The sequence below is a fragment of the Limanda limanda genome, chromosome 17 (genome assembly GCF_963576545.1).
Source record: "Limanda limanda chromosome 17, fLimLim1.1, whole genome shotgun sequence".
In the NCBI taxonomy this organism is placed as follows: domain Eukaryota; kingdom Metazoa; phylum Chordata; class Actinopteri; order Pleuronectiformes; family Pleuronectidae; genus Limanda; species Limanda limanda.
The window spans coordinates 5,292,892-5,319,576 of record NC_083652.1 but is presented as its reverse complement, the minus strand read 5'-3'; the positions used below and the strand labels follow the sequence as shown (position 1 = coordinate 5,319,576).

At 40.8% G+C, this 26,685-nt stretch overlaps 2 protein-coding genes across 2 annotated transcripts; both read right to left on the bottom strand.

The window, feature by feature from the left end:
* Positions 1–9,674: 9,674 nt before the first annotated feature.
* On the bottom strand, positions 9,675–14,302 carry cbx2 (chromobox homolog 2 (Drosophila Pc class)). Its single transcript, XM_061089754.1, has 5 exons — positions 14,229–14,302; positions 14,083–14,126; positions 11,853–11,918; positions 11,400–11,469; positions 9,675–11,312 (listed from the first exon to the last, which is right to left on the bottom strand). The coding sequence occupies exons 1-5, from the start codon at positions 14,298–14,300 to the stop codon at positions 9,972–9,974; spliced, it is 1,593 nt and encodes a 530-aa protein (XP_060945737.1). The 5' UTR covers positions 14,301–14,302; the 3' UTR covers positions 9,675–9,971.
* Positions 14,303–16,746: 2,444 nt separating this feature from the next.
* Positions 16,747–23,393, bottom strand: LOC133022847 (ectonucleotide pyrophosphatase/phosphodiesterase family member 7-like). Its single transcript, XM_061089755.1, has 6 exons — positions 23,159–23,393; positions 22,586–22,731; positions 21,254–21,883; positions 18,903–19,137; positions 16,927–17,050; positions 16,747–16,804 (listed from the first exon to the last, which is right to left on the bottom strand). Exons 1-6 carry the CDS (start codon positions 23,391–23,393, stop codon positions 16,747–16,749), a joined length of 1,428 nt encoding a protein of 475 aa, XP_060945738.1.
* Positions 23,394–26,685: the final 3,292 nt, after the last annotated feature.

Here is a 26,685-nt window from a genome sequence, read left to right as displayed (position 1 = left end):
AAACAAATTAAGAGCCAGTCAGATGCTGTGTTTGTGTGTGACCCCTTTCTCCTCAGGGTTGGGGGGGGGGGTTGCAGCCAGAGATCCTGTGTTGTTTACTGTCATTCATGTGGAGGGGTTAGCCGACGGTTTGTGTGTTCAGTGCACACAGCTCGCAGATGACACCCAATGAAAATGCTCTTTAAGCTGCGTTACGGCCCACACAGCAGTGAGAAAGCACGGCTGAAGAGCTGCAATGTATCAACTGATTCATCGATTGGCCGATCAACTACTATTCTGATAACACTTTGAAATGTGTATGTCATATATATTCAACTGAATATATTTTGTTTGATCAAACCAAAGGAATGTCTTTGTTTCATAGATAAAGTCCAACCGCCCCCTTAAATTAATCAACAATAGTTGTGAAAAGGTTGATGATCCGGATCCACGGCAAGTTTTGTGGGTTCTCCCCTCACCCATGACGCATCCTTCCACTGAGTTTCGTGGCAATCTGTTTACATGTTTTTGTTTAATCTTACTTACAAACAAACCAACAGAAGGACATGCAAAAGTTATTCTAATATAATATATAAACAGTGGTTAATATATGCCTCCCTTTCTTCCTGCAGAGCCTGAAAAAGCAGTTTTATGCACTCGCTCTGTTTTATCCGGAAACTCATCCCACCTCTCTTCGGTAAGACTTAATCCAGAAATCTCTCTGTGTAGCCCCTGAAGGCAGGTTTCAGTCAATGAGCCCCTCTCTCGGATTTTTGTTATTTTGTTATTGTGTAATGGCCTGCGAAGGTTGATGGATGGCTCCTCTACAGGTCTCCCCGAGGAGCAAACCTTCTATCTGGACATTAATCTACTGCTGTGAGACAGACACGCTTGTTTAGCGAGCACAAAGCCCAGTAAGCTGTTGTCTCTGAGAAAAAGCTGGCCGTCTCCAGAGCCACTGGAGGCTGCGATGGCTGGAGCCAGAGTAATGACCTGTGAAATTCACGGATAGAGTTGTCCTGTTGCACACAGGTCCGCCAGCAACAGGCCTTGTTCGCGGCCTGTTGCTGATTTATCAGTGCGCCTCTCCTGGTGCCGCCGGCTTTATGTGGGTCGACCGGGGGACCCCAGTTTGCAGACAATTAATTCAGTGTATGCGAATGTCTAGGCTCGAAAGAAAATCTGTATAATCAGATTTTCTAACGTGTTTAAACTCTTCAAACTAACATTGAGTTAACCCCCAACCGCTGAAATATATTCAAAACAAAAAGCTGCACCCTGACTTTTTGTCTCTAAATAATTTGGTTTAACTCAGTCAGTATTTGAGCCCCATTTCCACTTGTGAATTAAAGCAATGGTTTCAAATATTTACTTTGCTTTGTCCTGCAAAATACTCAGTGTTTTCTCTCCTCCTCAATCAGATTAGGAGGCGAGTCTGAAAGTTAAGGAGAGAAGTCTTTGAAGGTGGTAAGGAGAGAAGCTACGTCTTCCCCACAGCAGATTATACAAAGGAGGGCAAACTTCCTGCTGGCACCTTGTGTCTGGTGGACACAGTTTGACTTTGTTACCTCAGTTTCACAGCTGAGGGAGATTCCTTCCTGTGGTTGTTAAAAGAAACTGCTCGCTGGGAGGGAATCAGCTTTTTGTGTCACAAACTGCTGTCAATAGCTTTTATTGAACTCTCCTGTATCTGTGCTGTGTGTCATCACGTTTTTATTACGGGATCATTAGTACTGTTGTTTGGCACAGACACTTTAAAAACCCAGGTTACAGCTTGATATCTGTCTTATCAGTGAGTCTTCGGTCAAGCGAGCTGCAGTGGGATGCTGCAAGATGGGGATTTGAGCCAAATGCTTATCCCTGCATGATGACCTGCTGGTTTTACTATCTTAGATTAGCACGTTAGCATGCTCTCATTTAATAGCTCTAAACAGAAAGAGGAAAAGAGGCTGTACTTACAGGTCTACTTTTCTATCATCGTACAAAACCGTACAATGTTCGTCAGAATCACATTCAGGACAAAACAGGCTCATCCCTACAGCCGCACTGCTCATGTGGTTTATTAAAATCATTGTACGGCATGTTGGCTGGAACACAAATATTTCTCAAGCTTCCAGTAACAGCTGCATTATCAATACCATGTTTCTATGCTTATTTTTAGCTTGGATTGTTAGTGGTATGCTTTTATTTATAGAGAAAGTAATAAATCAGTCGTTATCAAGCAATGAGTAAATTATTGTTCAAATCACTGTAATTGTTGCTTGTTAAATTCCACTTATGTTAGAATTAATTTAATATGTTTGTAAATAGACTTACACTGTGATAAAGTCTGCTGGGTTTGGTTGTAAGTCATTTAGAGATGCTCTAATCATGATCTGAAACCAAGGTAGAACTTTTTATTAACTTTTAAGAAGCTCATCCCATCAATTTAATTGAAATAAAAACTTTATTCCCAGAGCTCACAGATCTACAAATAAAAATCAAACTTCGGATTTTACTGCTCATTCATTCTTTCATTCAGTTATCTTATGTCTACTTTTTAAATGCACACTTTGAATGTGCAAGTCAAAGCTTGTAAGGAATCATTTTTGTATGTTATGGCTCTGGCAGGTTTTACAGGTAGCGGAGTGGCAATTGAAAAAGTGTGTATGGAGCCAGGGTGACATCAGATACCATGACTAATCAATAGGTTTCTCTCTGCCTGCTTTCCCTTCAGGTGTCCGTGAATTCAGGGGGAAGGAGGCGGAGTTCATCTGGTGTAATAAAAGTAAGCTCGGAGGAAAATGTGACAGATGTGGAGGCCTGTGCCAGCGAGAAAAGCGAGAGTGGGACTGTCAGACATGTCGACTCCGGCGCAGTGATGGATGGAGAGTGAGGTAAGACAGATGACATCGTCTGTCTGAGGCCATGTTGTCATAGCGGAGGATTGCCGCTTGTCTTAACCTCTCAATATCAGAGAGCAAACTGAAGTTTGTTTACACTGCTCCAGTGGAGTGATTTAGAATGAGGGGCGAGGGAGACGTGGGTGTAGAAGGTATGCTTGCTGGAGGGTCGGATCAGGTTTCTAAACATTCCCTTTGAAATCGAATAGCAGCCATCCCAGGCGCTTTAAACTCCACCAGCCCCGTTTGGTTACAATCCTCGAGATAAAGAGGAGTCCAAACACAAATACAAACAGAGGGAATTAAATATCGATAACAGCATTGGCCTCTATATCCCCATATTAGTCAACATGCAGCCTGGAATCTGGCCAATGAGAAAACAGAGAATAAAGCTGTGAGGGAATTGTTGACTCTACTTTGTTAAGGAGCCAAAATAAAGCAATAAAAACTCAACTAGAAAGACACTCAGTAGATTGCATTCCTCCGACAAGGCCCAACCGTCCCCGTTAACTCAGTCAAGCTGCACCACATTGCAAACACTCATAGATATCAGTCCGACAAATATGTCCGATTTTTTTCATCATGATCCATGAATTATTCCCTGGCAAATTGGTGAAAATGTAAAAAACATGCAGTGTTAAAGCAAGTGACTGAAAAATTCCTGGATCTACAAAATTGAATGAGATATTTCTTGGGCCATGTCCCATCCTTCCACCAAATTTAATATAAATCTGTTGACTAGATTTTGTGCAATCCTGCTTACAAACAAACTAATAAAAAAATGTAAGTGGCGCATACTTCCATCAAGGCTAAACAGTCTCCTTGAATTCAATCAAACTGCAGCAAATTTAACACACTCATAAAAATATCAGTCAATTAAGATTCTTGAATTATTCTCAAATCAGTGAAAATTTCAAAACAAAAAACGCATGTCAAATCTGTTAAATAAAGTGAACACCAACCCTGGATCCGCCCCCTGATCCGGATCCTTGCCAAAATGTATGCACTTCTTCCCTCACATATACCGCATCCTTCCACCAAGTTTTGTGCGAATTTGGGGGTAAAACATAAATCTACTTGGCTCACGTGTTGCATTTACTGAGAAGAAGTCATTTTTTATATGCAGGATTCATCCTGCATATCAATTCCTCACTTTCAACAAAGCATCATGGAAAATTCTCTTATCTGGCTTTTAAACCGAGTCCAGAGTTAAGACGAGCTGATTGATTTACAGCGTCTCGTGGAGCTAAAACAATAAGATGTCTCGGAGAAGAAGAAGAAGAAGAAGAGAGAAAGAAAAAAAAAGGAAAACATCCCCGGAGATGAACTTGCTGAACGCTCTTCATAACAACATGGTTTGGGGGGGGTGTTATTGCGATGGAAGATGGATTGTAGTCTGGCTTATTTTGCCAGGAGTCAGGTGTGGAGTGGGCTGGGGTTGGTGCATAGGCACTGGGGGGGTGAAGTGGGGGGTTAGGCTCCTTTCCAGCGCTGGGCTGAGGTGTGTGTGTGTGTGTGTTGGGTAGGGGGGCTGTGGGGATGGGGATTACACTGTCACACTGTTCATACTGTTTATGCATACCACGCCACTGTGAGTGCCTCTTTGTCGCATAAGTGTTTACTTGAATTTATTTTGGGAGAATTCCACATGACTGGGCCGGGGATCTCTATAAATTATGGAATCGAGCGCTTTGTGTAATGATAACTTCTGTCAGTTAGTCAGGCCGTGTGACAGTGTTTTTAAGAGTGTGTAAATACAGGGGTGGTGAGAGAGGGAGAGGGGCGTCTGTGTGTTGAAAAGTGCCACAGACGCTCGTGTTCATTTAGTCTCCTCAGCAGAACAATAACAATGTGTTCGAATGACACATCTCTCCTCCTTTTGCTTTCTGCTGCGTTACACTTTGGGGGGGGGGGGGACATTACGCTATATTCACTCAGGTTGAAAGCTAGTTTTTGGATTCGGTTTTTACTGACCAAAAAATCTGCTTTTAATTTGTCATGGACTGAACTACACAACAAATACCTCTGAATCAAGATATGGTCATTCTACATGAAAAGGATCTGCTTTTAATTCCTCTCATCGTTTCAATAAGAAAGATTTTAAATGCAAGGGGATTTGCCTGTAAATAAGCATTTTTACACTTTGGTTTTGCTGAAACCTCTTCATACTTCCTTCACAACTGCTCAGACAAAAATATATATTGTCTATCTAAGCATAAGCATTCTGTTTAGGATTAATTACAAAAATAGCTTATGTGAATGTGGACTTGCATTGAAGAACTGTTACTGTTATGAAATTGATTGATTCTTTGTCAGACCCATCTGAAATGTGCCTTGCATCACAGCAACATAAAATACAACTAAGACAAGATAAACAGAAAAAAACACATAAATGAAACCTCACGTCATATCCACAGAAGACAGTATGATCTGGCATTAAGTTCCATATAAAATTTTAGGAACAACTGTTGGGTGACATATGCTGTCATGAAAGTTGGCGGTTCGATCCCATTCTCCCCCATTCCGTGTGCAGAAGTGTTCATGGGAAAGATACTCAACCCAAATTGCCCCTAACAGCTATCTAGGCAGTGTGTGAGTGATGTGTGGTAGAGTAAGTGCTGCACATAGATGCACTGTATGAATATGTGTGTGAATGGCAAAATTGTACTGTAAAGAGCTTAGAGTGGACATCTAGTCAAGGGAAGCATTATATATTATAAACCATTTACCATAACTGCTGCTTTATTTGAATCTTATTAAATCATGGGATCCTGTGGGTTCAGTTGTGAGATGGAATGGAGGAGCATTTTTCTTATCATGCATAAAACAGGTGGGTCACAGTGACACGGCACCGAGGACTGATGGGAAACTGTTGGAACCGTCAGACAGACCGGCGGCTCTGCCCTCTGTGCTGTCACTGAGAGGATTTGATTTGCACGACTAAGTCAACGAGGCGAATTCATCTGCCATTGCCTCCAGTGCAGAACTCCTCTGTTGCCGGTGGACATCACAGGTTAGTTAGCGATGTAAGGTATCGCACAACCGGGCCACACACGTACACAACACCTATATCATGAACATAAACATAAATTATGGTTACCAGAATATGTGTTTTATAGTTTTCAATGCATGTCTAGCAATAGTAAGTGTAAATACACTGTGATGTGTATGAGGAGTTTTTAACTTCTGTATTTAATAAGACACGTTAATATGAAGGATTTCAATATCAAGTATGTTAAATATTGAGTTACATGATTATGGTTCATTAAGAAACTGAAGCCCTCATGATGTGAATTTACCTTTAAGTACAACAGCACCATCTAGTGGCTTTTACGGTGCATGTGTCCATGAGGCTGGCAGAGGGATGACTGGGCCTCTGGCGTCAGGTTTCTTCATTATGGATAATTGTGCATTCAGGGATTTCTTTTCACACTGGTGCCAATGAAGGATTCAAACTTCGTCTGAGAATCCAGTCATGACATCTTATGTTTATACATTTCCTGTTTGTGATGGCCACACCAGCAACCACACATGCTGAAACTCTGTAACATGGTGTTAACTTCCCTATTTGCTTAGTTCTTTTTGCACACGCACCCACTTCATTTATTAAATAACTGGACACATTTTGATTTCATACAACATACTTTTATTTATTAAATATGTTCTTTCTGTGATAATTAATTACGTTTTCTTTGAGTTACCAGTTCCTGGGGGTTGTTGCTGTAGTCATCTGGCCATTCAGCAAAAGGAGGCCCAGCTGCAGCAGACAACCTTAAATGGCGTACTAATTGGACTGCACCATATATCGTGTTATCACAGGGAGGGACATCATTTCCTTATCTCGATTTGTAGTTGTTAAATCCTTGATTATTGTTTGATATTTATATTTAATTAATTTCCCTTAATCAATATTATATGGTCTTGTACTGGGGTGTTATGTTACGGCTGTAGTTTGTTTTCAATGTTAGAATGTCTAAGTCTATCCCCGTCTTTGGTTTTGAGTGGCTTGACCAGCCACCATATGTTCCCCCATCTGAGTTGAGGGGGAGTTTTTCTTTTTTTGTGATACTGTTAACTGGTCTCCAGCAGTTACAGGAGGCTAGTTTAAGAAATTGACTATTTGTGAAATTGATCTTTTTGGCATTTTGTTAAAGAAAAACCAAATTAAAAAACAACCTTTTTTCCAAGAAACCCTGTGGCTCTCTAGTCTTCCTGCTCAGTCCCTGACACTGTTATACACAAGGAATGTGGCACCATTATCATCTGTTTTTCTTTAAAAATTTCATAAATTAGTGAAAAATAGTCATCCAAGTAGTAGTCCATAATAGAGCCTGAATAGAAATAGAAGGATAAAACATTTCCCATACTTTGGCGGAAATATACTATACATGAAAGATAAATTGTAAATATGATTTTAATGTTCAATTTTGACAGAAAAATGTAATTGAGGTTTTATATTTAAGTTTCAAGATAAGCTTAACCATTAGTAATCATAATTAAGATGAATGTAAACAACTTGAATTAAGCAAATTTTGTATGTAAGTTTAAGCATAAATGCACATAATCTCTGCATCAACAAACATAAACCACACTGAAATGTTAATGAAGGACTGTTATTGGCCGATATTTATCAGCAAAATGATAAATCCATCCAAAAATATTTAAGTAGGTGAATCATGTTTGCAACAACAGACTTTTAACATTTTTGCTTTATAAAATCATTTTAAAGGAACCAAAGTGAGACATAAGGTTTGCACCATTTATTAGTCAGTTTGACATGCGGCACAATACAAGGATTGATGACAACGTCCTATCCTGAAAGGCTCTTAATTTGAAATAAATAGTGTAAAGAGAACAACATCCCATTGATATGGTTAGTATCTAAATAAAAGAAATAAATGAAAAGACATGAACAATGTTTCCTTTTCATTATTTAGAAAAAAGCAGATTCATATAAGAAATTCATATAAACCTTTTGTGTTACCCCGTAGTCTATTACATAGTCGTGATGAATGATGTTTTGATTGAGCTGAGACCTTCACCTCTGGCCTGATGCATTTCTTTGACAAAGGACTGGTGTGGACATAACAGAGCCACACTGATGAAACCCAATGCTGTGCCTTACAGTCTTTCCATGTGTAGCACATGTAATATGAGAACGCCCTCAGTGTTTTTCTGCTTAACCAGAATGGAGAGCACTTCGATAACATCCACCTTTACCTCTTTCATCGTTTCAACAAGGCATCAAATATTTGTCTGCTCCATACATTTGTGATAAAGTCTTTCAGGAGGCCTTCCATTTTTTAGCTGTTTCACAACAACACGGACGAGAAAAACAAAGGTACAGTCTCCATGCCGTGCCCTAGGGGTACTCCTTTATTGAACAACCTGAAATTCTAGCTATCTTTGGGGTAATGTCTTTGTGTTTAGTCTTTGAGAGAAAGAAAGGCACAGTCTGCGGAGCAGGATTAGACGAAGAGTTCAGTCGAAGTGCTTGGTTGCTGAATTCCTCTCAAGGGAGCAGAAAGTAGCGCACATTGTTGAGGTTTCTTTTCCGTTACATCAGATAAAGACCTCTTTTTTTTTTCTCTCTCAGTGGCTGGGCCTGCAGCTCCTGAGGCCGGGCAGGCGGGCGAAATGAGACGTCTGCAGCTGCGAGTAACAAAAATAAAATAGCAAAACCAAATAAAATCTGGTATTTCAGCACTTGGCATTTGGAAACACCAGCAGCAACAGGCACAATGGAATCTGGTGTTTTGTGGTCTGGGACAAACAATGCTGAAAGGTTTACTGTCCACACCCAACTCCCCCCCCCCCCCCCACTTCACACTTTGAAATGTGTTGCCTTTGGTGATCTGAAAGGCTCGCGGGAGGCTTTCACAAACTGAGAGAGAAGCTTTTGACAGATACACTGTCCGTGATCGTCCAGCCATGTCAACACAAGCACTTATTCTCTTGGTTTTGTCTGTATTAATTACAAGTCTGGGGAGATTACGTTTTCTGGTGAATACCTCGCTGAGGGACAGAGCCGATGCAGAGACAGAAGCGCAAACCACAGCCACAACTGGAGTGTTATCAGAGCGCCAGGGAGGAGCAGAGATACTGTATCTGACTCCTGACATGCTTCAGCCCATTTGGACAACCGCAAAGATAAACTGGCTGCGCTGTGGAATGAACCTTCTTTTTCGAGGCGATAAAAGCCGAGCACAGTTCAGCGCCGGTCCCGTCCAGATGGAGAGCGTTCCACTTCACAGAAACAAAGCTGCTCAGGCTGGTTTCTGGTACTAACACAGGTTTATGGAGCATGAGAAGTCAATACATTAGAGCTATATAAAAAACAATTATATGGTTTACCCTGGAGGGAAAGGTTTTCCTCTCCCAGATGAAAATAATATACATTTGCAGCAGATAAAAATAAAACAAACAGAGGTAGCTAATTAACCAAACAGTAAAATAAAATAACAATTCTATACTACGAAAAAACTGGTTTACATTTACTATTTGATTGATATGAATCCACAACATATTATTACATAATATGAACTAAATGTCTGCCATAAAATAAGCTAGCCCTCCTGCTCATGCCTACGGTTTATAAGGTCATCTTCAATTTATTCAGAAAGACATTCCTCTTATATGCTAAAGTTATATGCTATAAAAGAAGCAGATAATCTCCTCGACACAGAAGAAATCAATATGAATAAATGTGAATTTATGCACAGATTCAGGAACCTATATGGGCCAATGCATTTACACATGATTCTTAAGCTGAATAAATTGTTCTACGACCCTCGTGTCAACACAATGTTGGACTCGTTGAGAAGATTTGTTTACTTGAGATTATCATAGGAGACCGAACATCTTTCTTGCACAATTTGTAGCCACAAGCAAATAAATAATTACAATCAATAACTGATGTCCTGTTCAGTTTCTTTATGTATCTAAAAATGAGTCTATTATTGAAAAAAAATTGAAATGTTAAATGACCTCCACTCCCCGATGAGTTCCTCAGGAGTTCCCGAGCAAAAAAAGGGGTTTTATTTAGTTCAGAGCTCAAATCCCCTCTGTGGGTTTCATAGCCCGTCTGATTTTGCAGCGTCTGGAATCCCATCAGTAGTTGCGCATGCTGAAGAAGCCCACGCTGGTCGGTGACTCCTTGACTGTGACGGTAACTAGATTGGCGGTGACATCCGTGACAAACACGTGCTCTATCAGACTACGTGTGGGCTTCCAGTCCTGGTTGGAGGCGCGATCCTGTCCGATGAAGGAAGAATCTTGGTCAGAGTCCGAGCTGGTCTCCTCTTCACCCGTGCTCATGTCGTTCGTTTTGGCTTTCTTGCCGTCCTTGAAGGCCGGTCTCTCCGGTTGGCTCTGGGCCTCTGCGGAGGATTTGTGCACCGTGCTCTTCTCCAGCCTGCCTTGGACTCTAGAGGCCTGGATCTCAGTCGGCTCCTTGACCTTGTCTGCACCCGGCTGGTTCTTTCTGGTCAGCGGCCTTCCCAGGGCTACTGGACTCTTTGGAGCACTGTAGTCCTTGTTTTGTGCGACAGTAGCTTTCCTTGCCGGGTTTGTTGCATTTCTCAGGCCCGACACTGGCGTGGCACCATTCCCAGGAGCACTATTGCTTTGCACTGGTTTGTTCTGGAGGTTAAGCGGCTGAAGGCCAGAACCTGGATTGGAGGAGGCGCTCTTAGTTGGTACAGAAGCGACTGCTCTGGTGTTGGGCAACCGCTGCAGTGCTGACACGGGGGCCTGGGCTTTCTTTTGTCCATTGGGGGAGCTCAGTGTGTGCTGAGTGGTGCCTTGAATGGGGTGTTTGGATGTATTCAAATTCAACGCTGCCACCCCTTTTGATTTACCAGCAGCTGTGTTCAAATCCAGACCCGCCCCGCTGCTCATGCTGGAGATTGACAGTTTGCCCTCGGTGAGGCTCCTGCTCTGGACGGATTTGTTCAGAGAGAGGGAGGCGGGTTGGACGGATTTTCCAGATCCCGCGGAGCTCATGGAGTTTTTAACGGCCCCTCCCTGGGTTGGAGAGCCCCTGGTCGGACCACCCGGTGTATCCCGACCAGAGTTCCGATGGAAACCCATGAAGGTGAAGCTTGCCGGGTGAACAGGCTTTTTGATTGCTCCTGGGAGATCTGTATCTTTTGACGTCTTCAGGATTTTGCGAAGGCCTTTGTTCTGCTGGAACTCCTTCGGGTCGGGGGTCAGCGGTTTCCTGCTCCGCTTCTTCGGGGGCTCCTGTTTCGCCACGACGATCTGGGCCTTCTTCTGGGGGACGGGATGGTCTCGTGTTCTGAGACTCTGGGTCGCCGGCTTGACGCCACCGTCTTCATCGTCGTCGTCTGATGAGGACGAAGAGGACGAGCAGGAGGATGAGGAATCGGAGGATGACGACGATGAGCCAGATGAAGAGCTGCTTGATTTTGGAGCTTCAGGCACATTTTCCTAAATCGAAAAATGAACATTAGTTACCGTGCACTGATCACTCAAAGTAGATCGTTTGAAATTGTTAAAGCTTTAAATTGAACTCACAAGGATTTTCCGTGGTCGTCCTCTGGGTCTTTTCCCTTTCTTACGTAACAGGAGCTCCTTTTCTTGCTCTCTATAAAAAAATCAATATGAACCAAATGCTCAATGTGGGAATGAGCCGAATTCCTAGACTAATAGTACAACTGCTTTTGACTAAATTTAAAACCTTTTCAGGACATTAGTAACGACAACAATGTTCAAATTAAATTATAGCATCCTAATCAATAAAGAGTGTTTTTGTTACCACCAGGATCAAAACTACATCTTACTCCTGTGTCTTTCAGATTGAGTTTCCTGATGGAAATGAATTATGACCGGGGTTTAAAATGAAGAAAGGTAATGAGTGCTTGGGAAACGTTTGCACAGGAATGTGGAAATAATGTGTCAGACAACACTCGCTAACTTAATGGATAGGACCAGCCGTTGGTGTGATAATATCTTGACAAGGACACTTACTTCTTTTTGAAGGCACCCAACAGTCTCGGGTCAAGGATGTTTTCCTGGGGTTCCCAACTGTTATGTCTGAAATAAATTGATGTGATGAGTGTTAGTCAAAATAAAGAAGCTAAAGTGGCCCTGCAAGATTAAATGTATCCTTCAGCCTCGGCAGCGAGGATACTTAAATGTAGGGCTGCTTCGAGTTACAAAACGAATAGATGAGTTCAGCGCAGCATTCTATAAACAAGGCGGTCACATCAGGAGACGACACATCCACACAACACCTACACAACTTGAGAGAGCAGAACATTTGGTGCCATCACAGTTAACTGAAGTAGTAACATTTCCCTCAGTGCTAAAGTACAGCCAATTGCTTTTAAAAAAAATATTTCATGACATGAAGTTAAATGAGAAAAATTTCTGCTCCAGAAAAACAAATAGCACAGATGGATAGACTATTTAAAGAGCAGTTAGGACACAGTAATAACTCTGTGATAACGTTATGAACAATTCTGTATGTTCAGAAGTGAGTTGAAACTCATTCAAATCAGGCTTTTGAGTATCAATTGTAAGATGTGCGCCATATACTTTAACAGTCCATCTAGGAAATGTTGTCTATTTTGAGTTGAATTAATTTGACAGAAAAAGAAACAAAACACACAATAAACACAGTTATATATGACTTTAACTGATTAGCGGTTACCTAAACCAGATGCCACAAAAATGTAAAAATCGGATACTTTGACAGCCGACAATATGAACAGTCATGAAATAGTCGGTTTGTGTTACGGTGTCTAAAATGTTTTTACAATAACACGATATGTATGTTCCACAGAGTTTATCCAGCTGTGCAGAGATAGGTGCTGAATCCTTGCGCCAAGATAAAATATAAAAAGCTCCACTATCAGTTTTTAGCAAGCTCCTTATCTCAATTACATTTTTTTCAACCGTTCCCGTGAGTATTGCACTTCAGAAAGGCTAAATATCACTTTTCCGTGTTTATATATATTTATATCATATTATATCACTGCATTTAAAAGAGAGAAACTGGACGAGTTGATACATTTTCGGGGGAGATATCAAAAAAGCTTGTTTACAACTTGCTACCAAGTCAGTTTCAGTTTTGTTTCTTTTCCTTATCATAGTGAAGTTAGTCGTGGTGAAAAAAACAACAACTGTTCACGTGATGTGGGGGAAAAAACTAAAACATGATTACACCATGGAAGCTCTGCGACATTAATGGGAAATCATGAATATAGCAAGTTTGTTGTGCTTTTCGCAACACAGCACAGAGTGCAGTTTAGATCAACCACAAAACAAACATTATTCCAAAGTTGTGTTGCACCTGTACATTATGTACCGGTCACAATGCTGTTTTTAAAAGAGTCAGGGTTACTGCAGCTGGTACTCCTGAAGCGATCTGAACTACATGCATGTGTAATGACCTTTCTCCTCATCACTTGTAGCTGAATAGCCTATTCTGATCGACCCCCACCCGCTCTCTCTCACACACACACACACGTACACACACTCTCTCTCACACACACACACACACAAAGGATGTGGTTCTAACAGAAAGCCATGGAGCTGGCAGGCAACGCTGAGCATTGATGGTGGATTACAGCAACAATGTGGAGTGAAGAGAAAAAGGACAAGTGACAAGAAATGAAGTCAGCGCGGAGTCTCACGCACAGCGACCCAGACGATGAGCGAGAGACATATGGAGGAAAAATAACAACTTTAGAACTCAGAGTTATGTAACGAGGCCAGCATGACATTAAGTTGCTAAGAAGCTAACATCAAAGCCAAAAATCCACGCGATTTTACGGATTTTTGTATCTTTCCGATGCGAGTCAAATAAAATAAAACACAAATAATAAAACTTGCTTCAAGTCTGCAAAAAATACAAAACATCACGATAATCTGTATGATTTCACATATGCAAATCTGGAACAAGCCATTTTAAAAATATGGAGTTTTTGCCTGTAGCCAATTTTCTCAAATTTGAGGTGTAATGAACAAAAGAAAGGAAAAGCAGAGGCGGTTCGGGCTGGAGCTGTATTTTCAAAATAAACTGGCCCCGGGAGCCCGAACCAGCACGGATCGTGAGTCCCGGTGTGAACTCGATGGTTCGGGACCGAAAGGAACCGAGCGGAGTGGCGGAGAGCTGCGGGGAGAAGCAACAATTGACACGCTGCTTGTTGTTGTTTTCATTGTTTCGGGGCCGAGCTGCTCCACTTGTACTCACTTGGACGACCATCCCCTCCACTTGACGAGGAACTCCAACTTTCCCTGAAAGAGAAGCGGGACAGGAAGAAGAAGAAGCTTCGTGAAACAAGTCGGGAGGAAACAAACGAGTGGTTCGGTGGAGTGGCGACGTGTCTCGGCTCTGACCTTTCTCAAGCGCTTGTTTAAAATGCACTCCGCGTCGAAGACCTGCTCCCCAACGGCGCTCAGCTCCTCCATGTTCTGCCTGCAGTAAGAATCCTTCACCGAGAGACGAGGGCGGCGCGCAGCCAATCACAGGCCGGCTCGGGCATCACCGGGACTGTGGAGGCTTCCCTTCAGAATAAGGGTAGTCACAGTTGATGAGCGCTGATGATAACTCAAGATTCAAGATTCAAGAGTTTATTAACAAATGCACAACAATAACATTAAGCAGTCGCTGGCAATGAAATGCTTGCGTCACAGGCTGTCTTCTTAGCAATGCTCAAAGTAATTACAACCAAAAGAACAAAATTTGAAAAAATAGTATAAAATAGAATTTCAAAAATTTTAAATAGAAAATAAAATATATATACCTCAATATATATATATATACAACTGAAGAAAAACAGTAGTGCAATTATGTGCAATAGTGCAAATATGCCAAGGTGCTGGTTTAGTGGAGTTATTGCAGATCGGAGGAGTCGAATCATGTGCCATACTGGTCCGAAGAGGTAACATCTGGAGGAGAATAACTTTTTTTTAAATTTCAGTGGAGGTTTATTTAAGTCCTTAAAAACAGGGGAGCTTCTAAGGGAGTTTTGGGGGCCTCAGAAAAAAGGGATTGATCCCTATAAGCAGATAGATGGATACTTTATTAATCCCGTGGGAAATTAAGGTCATCCAGTAGCTTATACACTTATACACTTATACACCTCACCCACATGCATAAATAAATCACATATGCATAGGGATAACATATTACAGATACAGGAATGGGTCTGACCCTATGGTACAGAATGCAATGATTGTGTCAGTGTCCAGTAGGAAAGTGTTCTTTTGCTGCTGGAGTGGATGGTACAAAAAAATCTCTCTCTCTCTCTCTCTATATATATATATATATATATATATATATATATATATATATATATATATAAAAAATCTCTCTGAGGCTGCCATACATGGAAACCCCAAAAATGTATATAAAAAACAAAAAGCACATATTGAACATCAAATTACATGTCTATGTAATTATATTAACTTAAAAAATGCTTTATATAAATAAGCTAGATAACTGTCTAATTTATACATGTAAGTTATGTTTAATTGAAAAAAAATTTGTGTCAATGACATAAATTGAAGTGAAGACCCCAAAAGACCGAAAAGAGTGGTCGGACAGTGTTTTTAAGTTCAATTTCATTATTCCTCAGGATTCATTTATTAAGGATGCATGGTGTTCATTTAATGGCCCGGAGTAAGAACTGTTAACCAAGGACATCTGTTGTTCTTGGTCAGATGTTAAAAATACACTCTAAAGAAAGGATTAAACAGTGTCCCTCATATAGTTGATACACTGTGTATGTGTGCTGTGTGATGGAATGAGCTTTTAAGTGATTTATTACCAAATAAGTGATATAATGATAATAAACTTTATTTTTCAACTGTTAAATATAAAACCTTGATTACTCTTCTTTGTCATGAGGGTTTGACAGGGACATTTTAAGAATCATTGTCAAAAATGCAATGGACAGTGCAATCAACTGCAAATTATTGCGTATTCCTTATGAAAAAGTTAATCAAAATATCAGTTGATGAAACATAATTTGCTTGAATTAATTTTCTTTTCTAATAGTTTAAAAACATACATGCTGCAGGACATATCTTTTCTTCTGCATCGTCTTCTTTATCTAAGATATGAATCAAACCAAAGCTTCCTACCGAAAGGGACACTTTCATATAGAAACAACATAATTCCAGTCGTTGTGTCAATGTGTATTTTTAATTTATTGGAAATGAAAATGACAGAACAGTATGATAATCTTTTGAAAGTCGCAACCGGAAGTTCGGTGCGTCTGTGCGTCACTTGACACTATCATGCGAGGAGAGGCGGGCAACTGAGAACGTGTTTGATGAATTTTGTCCCTCGGCTTATACCGTCGTCTGATCGAAACATGAAGTACAGATATGGTCGTGATAAAGTAAGGCTTTGTTCCCAATTCAGACCTTAAAACACAGTAATCATATTAGTATGCACTTTTTTTACTTTTATTTTTAAGCTCCAATTTGATTAAACTTTTTGTAATTTAGTCATAATTAGATTCATATTTGCTCTGTAAGGTCTCATGAGATTTTATTCATGGCACAACCGATTAATGTAGAAAAAAATAGGTCAAAGTAAATACAATTTATTAATTCCCACGTTTAATAACAACATGCTATTAAACAGTAAAGTACATATATTCCACGTTTACTATGTATTAAAGGGTTCCTCAAATTATTAACCAAAGTAAACACAAAGTGAGTCAATGAGGTATTTTATTTTATTCTCTTCTCCCTTTTGTGTTAATTATTTATTGTCCATTTTGAACTAAAAATCTGAATTTTTAAAACGGTTATTTGTGCAACTAGCATTTGTTGATTCCTCAGGACCGATGAGAAATAATCAGCTGGTTCTCCATCTCACACTGACGTCCTTTTGGTGCGCTGATCAAAATGCAGTTTGTTTTGTTTTTTCTTCTTCTGGGAGATGCTGCACACTTCCTGATCTGAGAAACAGAAAGGTACAAAAAGCCACTTTGTGAGTATTGAGTATTGATTTTTATCTGACCAAGTGTTCTTTGAATTTGACAAGAAGAAATAGGCTTCTTTTGAATTACTTTGGGATTACCTTTTGTCCTTGCGTGTTCTCTTGATAATTTTGTGGGACGTCACAACAACAAAAACTACAGCAAGGAATCCAGCCACTGCAGCGAGTCCAGTAAAGGTGTTTGTCATGACATTTCTATTTTCACCTGAAAAACAGAAGAACACAGCCACTTGGAGGTTTGATGTTCTTTTTTGTTGACTTGTTTTTTGTGAAATTTTGTGCCAACATCTTACAAGAACAACAATGTTATATTAACTCCATTTTATTTTATTTTACTAATTCCTTTGCTTCTTCCTCAAAATACACCTGCAAACAAAGTAAAGCATCCAACGTACTGTCTCATCAAGCACTAAACAACATGAACTCACCACATGATGGTGCTATAACGACTGCTTTTAATTTTGCACAATAACTTCTTCACTATATCGCCCAGGCACCAAAGTCCTCTGCATGCTCTGAGCCCCGTTCACCACTAGAGGAGCCTGTTCACCCAAAATGCTGTGATCACTGTGTGTAATCAGTGTTTGCTGCAAGAAACACAACCACAATTGTGTGGGGAAAGACAATCTGGGGCCTTAGATATGAAGTAGTGTGAAATGTAAACACTCAACAACAGCTGATTTTTGTCACCTCCTATTAGAAAGTGAACACACCATTCAAATAACGTGAAAACGTGATTTGTTGAACAGGTCCTAGAGACACATTTCTATCTCGATCCCATGAGCTTTCGGCAACTTGACTGAATCTTTTTTTATTTTTGCCTTTACTGAAAAAAACATTGAATGAATATAATATTGAAGACAAAGAGAAATTCTGAAGTCACCAGTTTGACTCTTGTAACTACATATTTCCATTTTGACTTCGTGTCTTCACTTATACCCAGCTCTCCTGGGTGAAAATATCAGCCCCCATATCTTCCATGTTGGTACTTGTGTGTATTTATACTCAACTTTGCCAAGGACTTGTTGTGTTGCCGACCTGCATAAAAGCTTAAACTTAACAATAAAAAAGGAAATATAACAATGTGCTAGCACCGATGAAAGATATTCTTAGCACACGAGGAACATTCTTAGCGTGTTTTTCAGGAAGTGTGTTCTTGCAGAGTTTCCGCAGATTCTTAAAAGGTCTATAATTTAACAGTTAATGATCTTAATTTCACCCCTTAAAATTTTAAATACTGTTATGCTAATGTTCAGTACTTTCGTCACACTTTAAGTTATGGGTTTTTTTCCAGGAGAAAAGTTTCATGCATGCATAGTTAATGTTCAACGTTTCAATTATTCAAATGTGACAGGGCAAGAAAAACAACAGCATAGAAAGTTTTACTGCGTCAAAACTAACAGACAACTCTTCATACTTACCAAAATATATAAATATACGATAAAAACCCTATAGAACAACTAATAATGATAATAAAGAAAAATGGATTGCCTTGGGATGCCTCTATGTGTCGGAGTTCACATATACTGCCAGCTGCAATAACACAACAAACATGACCCATGCAGAACTGATAACAACATATCTATATCTATATCATATCTACCAACATCCAGTCAGAGTTGATCTCAGTGCAATCGGCTTGTCCCTGAGAATCACTGTAGATATTTCTCTCTGTTGTTGGAGAGATAACTTGGTGTTTCCAGGGTTAGTCTCCACCCGACTACATCACCTTATCTTCAATTATGTGGGATGTGCCGTAAGTAATTCTTTCATATATCCGTCGTACTCGACATAGATCTTCATTCATCATGATCCTGAAAAGTCTTGCATTTTTGCTTGAGGAAATTCGGTCTCAGCAGCAGACAGATAGATCAGGACCTTTCCGGTCCGGATCTATTTTTTCTGTCTAAACCTGCACTAGCTCTACATCTGGTATGGACTTACTGTACATAACTTTGGAAATGATGGATGAATGGCCCAGTAATGAAGGAGCAGGTGTTGGAGTGACACACTTTTGAGGCCACGGGGGGAGGCTCATTAGTCTGATACAAACTCACCCTGAGTACCAGTGCTCGTAACCAGCATGTTTCTGGTGGCGTTCAGGTGGCCGTCGTTGACCTCCGGCTCGATGCCCAGGATGTGACACATCAGAGGGTAGATGTTCACTGACTCGAAAGGTCCCACTTCCAGGTTCTTGCGAAACGCCGGACCCGCTGCCCTGAAGAAGGGCTTCATGTCCATTTCTTGGTTGTCAAAGCCGTGCTCGCCCTTGTGGAACTGCACCGGGAAATACTGCGGGGACACGTGGGGACAGTAAAACCACTCATTCAACCCATTAAGATTAAATTAGACTGCTTCTCTTAAGCCAGTGATTTTAGTAGCAGGAGATCACACATCAGAGTTCACACATCTTGGCCTGTACTCTGATTAGCCAGCAGAGGGAGCTATTGGCCAAGTGAAAGAGCTTTTTCCATACTGTAGAATGCTCCCTGACTTTTCTCTGCGACGGACGAAAGTGGCTGACCGAGAATTTGAATCCATCTCTGAAATTACCATTTACATAAAATACATGCATTCGTTTGATGTTTTTTTCCCTATAAGTTAAGCTTATTGAAAAAAACTGATATATATATATATATATATATATATATATATATATATATATATATCACTATGTAGAAAACCCTGTTATCTGTGCTATTATGTAAGGGTCTCACCACTAGTATCCTTCCCTGGGATCAAACTAGAAGCAGTTTAAGCAACCATAAAGAGAGAGGACAAAGACTCAGATAACGCAGTGGTGTCTGCGGCCGGTCAAAAGACTGATGACCCACTTCATCAGGCGATTCAGAGGACTGATTATTTTCCTCATCGTCAGCATATGGAGACCTTTTATGATTTCAGTAAGTCACTTTATAAATGAAGTTATGATTCGATGTTTCTCAGTATTGGCGGACACATGCAGCTGCAAAGTTGAGTGAGCGAGAGTGGAGCCCAAAATGAAAATGCTAATTTTGAATTTCAAGGCGTGAATAGCTTCATGAAGCATTTGAGAGCGCTGCATGTCATCAGCCTGGCCTGGATTATCCCAAGGACGTGCAAATTCACTTGATTAAAATTTTAATGTACTAAGATTAGAATTTAACGCCTTGTTTCTTGTTAGAAAGAGTCCAGTTTAACCAATTTCTAGGAGGAAAACGCAGCTGGTAATTTGGGTATTTCTGTTGTCAAAACTTAATTTTATTTCAAGAATAACCAGAAAGGATGTTCAGATCATTTCCTTGTCTATTTATCTGCATTCTTTTATCAGTGCCGGTAATTTAATGCCCCTTTATCCAGTAAAGTAGGTCATAATTAACCTGACTGTAAATTTGGTTGTTAATAAATGACGAATACAGTTACAGCATCATGTGAACGTGCTGATTCACATTTTGCTGCACTTTGTAACTTGGCACCTTGATGGGCACAAATCACAACAGGACTTAACTCTAACTTTAAAGTGTAAATCAGTAAGACTTGCAGGGACCAGAACGTCCCCCTGGGAACCCTGGAGAATTGGATCTGGACTTTCTTTAAAGGTTTCCTTTAACAGGCCCAAAGCAGAAGGAGATTCTCAACAGCAACAATTCCTCTGCAGGTTTCAGGTGCGGGGTGAAGCAGCAGGCAGAGACAGAATGTAACCTGTTCATTCTGCTGCAGAGATCACATGTTATGTTTATTTCCACCCCAGCATTGGCTCTTATCAGAATAAACCGTCATTACAAGTTCATCAGTGTCCTCATGTGTGTGGTGACGCTTTTTCATGCAAATATATTTGTTTTCTTTTTGTTGTTGGAATTTTTTTCTTTTTTTTCTTTCTTGCTTTTCTCACATTGACTTCTGCAGACTTTCTGAGGACTCTATACGAGGGGGCAAGGTGGTGAAAGTCTGCAGAAACTCCCAAGACTCTCACTCAGACATTTGCATTCCTACAGGAACAAGTCTGGAGGACCTGCAGAGTTCAATACATTTCTAAAAGCAGTTTAAGTCAGATATGTCAGAAAACACTTGTTATTTGTCTGATCACTGTTGCAGACCCTGTAGATATACAAGGTGTATAAACAGTTTCCTGATTCATTGTAAAGGCTTATTTATACTCAACGTGAAACAGACAGACCCTTCTGTTCTTACTTTTCTAAAGAGCACCATTATCACAACCTCCCCCAGCGTCAACATGTTTGTTCTCAGAAACCATCTGCACTGGCCTCTAGTGGATGCTTAATGGCAACGCAATGGGAGTAAGTTTGCACGAATTTTTTTTTTTTGTACATAAAGGCAGCATAAATTTGTCTTTACTCGTCTCTGTAACATCCAAATTCTTTAACATCACATTATAACAAGAAAAGATGATTTTGATCTGTCCTCTCACCCCATTGATCACGTATCCGGGGTCGGCCCATAAGATGATGGGAAGGATACGATCATTTTTGGTGAAGTGGAGGTGCTCGGGCATGTCCTCCTTCTTGTAAACATGAAGGTGTGGATGGGCCCCCTTTAAAGCGCTGTAAACCTTCTCCAGCATGCCCGGCTTTGGCAGAAGCATCCCAGAGGGCCCGAAATCCACCAGGTGAAACGCCACGTCTCTGAAGGAGAAGCCCGGAATGGCAGACAGGGTGATCTCCTCCACCAGACCATTGCGGTACACGTTGCTCATGCCGTGGTCTGCTGTGACGATGATGTTGAGGCTGTTGGTCAAGCCGTGAGTTTCAGCTAAGTGTCGAATGTAGCCCACAGTTCTGTCAACCTGCTTGACCATCTCCTGGCGCTCCGGGGAGTCGGGGCCGTATCTGTGGCCTGTGCCGTCTGGCTCGCCAAAGTACATGGACACAAAGTCCAGATCCTGGTCCCTGAACCAGCTCATCACCTTGTCTGAGTTCTCTCGCCACGCCGTCTCGTTCTTGTAGTTGTAAAGCATTGGCTCCACTTCCCGCACAATAGCAACTTCTCCCTGGTAACTGGAAGATGTGCCGGGAAAGTGAAGAGAGCCAGCTTTTAGGCCCTTGAGAGGTAGGAGAGAGAAAGTGCGCAAATTAACATCACTCGTGCTTCAACCTGAGAGGAAATCAAATTAGTACGTTTTCAGGAATTCTCTCAAACCTATAATTGAACTTTACAGCTGTGGCCATTTGCACAAGGTTTACACTTTGGCTGTGAAAATACTTTGCAGTCTTCTGTCATTTTCAAGCATGAATTCTGTCTAGAAAATGAGGTCGAGTTTTCCTTTCACCTATGAGGAACAGAGCGGGAGATTGTTTGGGTCAACAGGAACATGTCAGGTGAGGGACGGCTATTGGGCAGAGCAAGCAGGACATTTTCTGTCCAAGTTGTCGTCTTTATCGGCAGCATCTATGTGTTAGGCTCCTCTTTTTCATCCTCAGACATATTTATTCTGTTAGGAGCACCATCAACATGCCCGCTCGCTCACTCTGTCCTAGACATTTTACCAGGGGGCCTGGCAGGAAAGATTCCGGTAAATGTCTGGAGCAACTGACTCTGACATTTTCACACACACAGCCCCTCTGTAAAATTTCAGGAAAGTAACGGACTTCGGTGCATGTCTGAAAGCAACTTAACTGTGGTGATTTATATCAGAAATCATTCAGCAGGATTTTACAGTTATTTTGTCAAGAGAATTGGTTTCTTGTATTGCAAAAGGCTGAATGGTTTCTTAGAGATAATATGGAAATTGTGCTGCACAGACCTGTCTCTGCGCTGTGATCCAGATCGGCAGAGAGCCATTGTCCCACCACTCATTCACAAACAGAGTCTGATAGTACGGCTTCTTCTCCGAGGTGGTTGTGTTGAACCACATGTTGTGGATTACCCCGTGATTCTCCACGTAGAGGCCTAGAGAGGAGAATCACTGTCAGTCGGCTTGCACTCATTATTCATAGCGTGGCACATTCACATTAAGAATTCTATCAACTTAACAGGCTGAGTGGCATGACGCTTTTGGACAAGGTCTTACGACCAACTTCGGAGATTATAGGAATTTAATTTCAAGGAAGTTAAATTTCTTTTAGCTGGCACTGATGATTTGAGAGTCAAAATAAGAAAGGGAGCAGAGAATTCTTCCCTCAGTCATCCAAGCATAATCATCTTACTCAGCTATAAAAGCTGTTGGACTCTGGGACATTCAATTACAACTAATTCCCTTTACCCATGGCTTTTTTTCTGTCCTCGCAAAGTAAACTCAGAGTGGTTTCCTATTCCGTCATGATATGCAGATCCCCTGCCTACTGGGAGCTGTGCCGTAGAAAATGAAACTCTTTACCTGTCAAGAGGGTGAAGTGTGTAGGACTGGTGATGGTGAGGTACGGAGGTGTGATATACTGGGCCTTGACGCCATCCATGGCCATTTTGTCGAGGTTCGGAGTGTCTACATCGCGGTCGTAATCCCACCGGAAACCGTCGAAGGAGATCAGCAGCATTCTCTGTCTCTGTTTGTTTACCGGAGCACCGAGGGCGGACAAAGCCCACAGGAGGCAGAGACTTGCCGTCCACATCATGGCTGAACACTGTCTCTGCACCGATCTTGACTGACTCTTCTGTCTTCCCGCTTAAAGTTTTGTTCACATGAGGATCCTCCTCCTGCCTTCCCACCTGGGGTTTTCTGAAGGCAACATGCTCTGAGCAAAGTTTCAACAATTTATCTTATCTCTTAGATTGGACGGGCTTTATCTCAGCACTTTAGTGCGTGCAGCCCAGTGGTGTTTATGAGCCCATTTTACGGCTGGGAGTTGTGTTCACAGTGAGTTTCCCTCTGTTTTGCTCTTGAGGATTGCCAGTAAAACAGATTAATCTCCCTGGGCATCGCGGCTGTTTGTTTCCCCCCAGCTTGCTTGTTGATGCTGTCTTTCTGTTAGTCTGCCTGCCCGTCTGTGCGCCGCAGTTTTTTGTGAATCACTGACAATGGGAAAATGACACTTTGATGGGTTTCACCTTGAGTTGGGATGGTGCATGATTGATCTGACACCAGGAAAATGAAGAGGAAAATGAGAATATATCTCTTCACGTCGGTCGCCAATAGTCTCTCGGGGAGAAAAGACCCTAATATTCATTTTAATAATTCTAATGTGTATATTAGCCCCAGGATATTGTTAAAAGATCCTTTAAAATCTACATTGATTTTTGTTCCTCTCCTTTAGCAATGGCCATGACGATGGACATTCTATTATAAATGAACCGCAGCCTCCTCTGTGTTTCAGCTCAGATCACACTCACTGTTCTTATCCAGATAATATTATATATCACTGCGTTGTGATGTAACCTTATCAACGTCCATCAAATTGCTAGACAAGCTCTTCAAATTTGTTCTTTATTGTGTATGTCCTTGGCAGAGGTTCAAGGGAATTGTCTAATCTTTATGGAGATAAGGGATAACATTCATCAGCTTTCATTTACCTCATTCATATTCATTAGCTTTCTCATATTAACTCTATATGCCCGTCGTCCACTGTCAGCAAGATTTGCGGGAGTGTTTTGGACTGCCGAGACCTGTGCACGTCTCATACTTCTGCGATGAGAACTTTATCAAACACACACAATCTGAACTTAAGGGGCAGGCAAACTTTTTCCAGCAATCTCCAGCCAGCACATAATTTCCCCAGTTCTTGGGGAAGAAAAGGGAGGTGTTTGACTTTAGCACTCCCTGCTGCTCATACACAACCAGTGCACTACACCTTCCACAGCTGGAAAACCACAACAGCTTCATCAGTTTGAAAATGTGCAGTAATGATACACAAATGAAGAACTTTGTGTTCCCCAGGCTGAACATGAAGTCATCATTGTATACATTTTGCTAACTTTTATAGTAAATACCTCTGATTCTAATCATTCGCCATAGAGAAATGAAAGGGAGTCAACCCAGGTCTCGCTTGAAAGGATTGTATCTTTACTTTTTTGTGTCCTTCTTTTGCTATTTTGTGTTGGGTACTCTTCACTCCACACGCTGTCTCATTTACAGTTGGTTTACTCATCTGATAGGATGATCCTCTCCACTGAACCTTCATCTTGTACCAAAATTACACCAGTTCCAAATACAGTGCTATAGTCTGTATTTGAGATGGGAAATCTCAATGTGAGCAGATGGGACATGGAACAAACTTAATGTCAATTTTTTTCTCAAAGATGGTTTCTGTAATCTCAGGTATTTCTTATCACATTGATGTTTGTTCAAGTGTTTCTGATAAGTTTGGTTATTTGATGATATAGAAATAGGATGAGACCTCATGATTGGCAGCTGAGACTGACGTGCGGCAGGATGAACATGTAGCATCGGGACCTTGAGACCATGACTCCGCTCTGGCTCCGAATTACACCACCAGTGTGAGATAGCAGCATTGATATCTGAGAAATGTTGGCTTCATTCAGTTCGTGAGAGGAAGTGAAGACGTGTCTTTCATCTCGATCCACAGTCTATGCACAGTGCATGGATGCACGGGAAATCATCCAATCAAAGAGAAAACAATTAGTTCAGTTAATGGTTGGAGCCGTTTGAGCAAACACACACACACACTCACGTCCACACAAGCTTTGACAAATCAAAAGATAATGCTGAAGCTATTTCATCATGCATCAGAGAGCCTTGAAACATCAATAGACCAAATGCATAATTTTCCAAAATCAATTAGTAATTGGATACATTAGGAATGAGAGAGGAGCCGTATTCACTATTTATTGAATATATATATATATTTGGTAGAACCTCATGCGGTCCAAAGAATAAAGGGAGTTATAATAACCAGAATAGCAATCATATTAATAATAATGACAATAGTAATAATGATTATGAATAAGGATAATGATAAACCTCTCAGCTCAAAGTTCTTCCCATAAATCAGAACAACAAACAGTAGCTTAAAACAGAACATATTAAGATGTTAAAACAATGAAATGTATGAAAAAAGATTACAACAAAAGAAAAGAAAATTATTAAAAAAGCAACATCATGCGAATACGTTTTTAACAGTTCTTCCAATATGTCGGCGAGAGGATGCATTTCTAATATATATTGGGAGCAAGTTCCAAATCTTCGGTGCAAAATTCCCTAATTAAAGTATGTATTGGATTAATACAGGTCCAAAACCACCAGTGTTTCATTAATCAGTTGATCCAAATTTGTGGGCCCCAGATTGGATGTAATTCTCGTTCGATTAAGGTTGTTAATCAGAAATAAACGGGCAGAAGGAGACAATCAAGAGTTTGTTCCAGTTGCGCTGTCCTCAGATGCATCAGTGCCACTTTGAGGTGTAGTTTAATGAGTCGTTAGTCCTTTGAGATCGACATAGAAACACAAACACCAAAGGTTCTTTTAGGACTTTGTAGCCACAGAAAATATAACTGGGGACCTCAGTGTGGTATGTATGTAAGGATTTATTTTAATCTTTGTGCATTAGGACTAAATGTCCCCAGAGTGGTATAAAATTATGTTTTTCTTTTAATAAAATACTGCCTTGAATGTGCAGAATTCCTTTTAAATATCTGAAGTCAGAAAAAGTTTTATGTATCGCAACATTTCCAAGGCTGGAGATACTTCAGATGTGTCAGGTTAAGAAAACATTAACGATCTCATCTCACAAACAAACAAACTGTTCAACATTTGAATTTCCACAACAGATTTAAAACGCTTAATCTTAAATCAGAATTTCTGATGAAAAGAGGAGTCAGAACCAAATGTGAAAAAAACAAGCAACCACCATCTCCTTTATAGTGGGAAATACATTTTTAAGCGCATCTGTATTCTGCTCACGCCGCGTTTGAATGGCAAACTGTTTTCTCTCCCTGCTGTGACTGGAAGTA

What these genes read in the sequence shown, in the direction of transcription:
- cbx2 (XM_061089754.1), bottom strand. Translation starts at nt 14,300, where the DNA reads ATGGAGGAGCTGAGCGCCGTTGGGGAGCAGGTCTTCGACGCGGAGTGC. An exon ending in TAAACAAGCGCTTGAGAAAG is followed by an intron (nt 14,127 to 14,228) that starts GTCAGAGCCGAG and finishes CTTCTCTTTCAG; the next exon opens with GGAAAGTTGGAGTTCCTCGT. An exon ending in TGGAGGGGATGGTCGTCCAA is followed by an intron (nt 11,919 to 14,082) that starts GTGAGTACAAGT and finishes AATTTATTTCAG; the next exon opens with ACATAACAGTTGGGAACCCC.
- LOC133022847 (XM_061089755.1), bottom strand. Translation starts at nt 23,393, where the DNA reads ATGATGTGGACGGCAAGTCTCTGCCTCCTGTGGGCTTTGTCCGCCCTC. An exon ending in GGATCACAGCGCAGAGACAG is followed by an intron (nt 21,884 to 22,585) that starts GTCTGTGCAGCA and finishes CTACCTCTCAAG; the next exon opens with GGCCTAAAAGCTGGCTCTCT. An exon ending in AGAACACGCAAGGACAAAAG is followed by an intron (nt 16,805 to 16,926) that starts GTAATCCCAAAG and finishes TCTGTTTCTCAG; the next exon opens with ATCAGGAAGTGTGCAGCATC.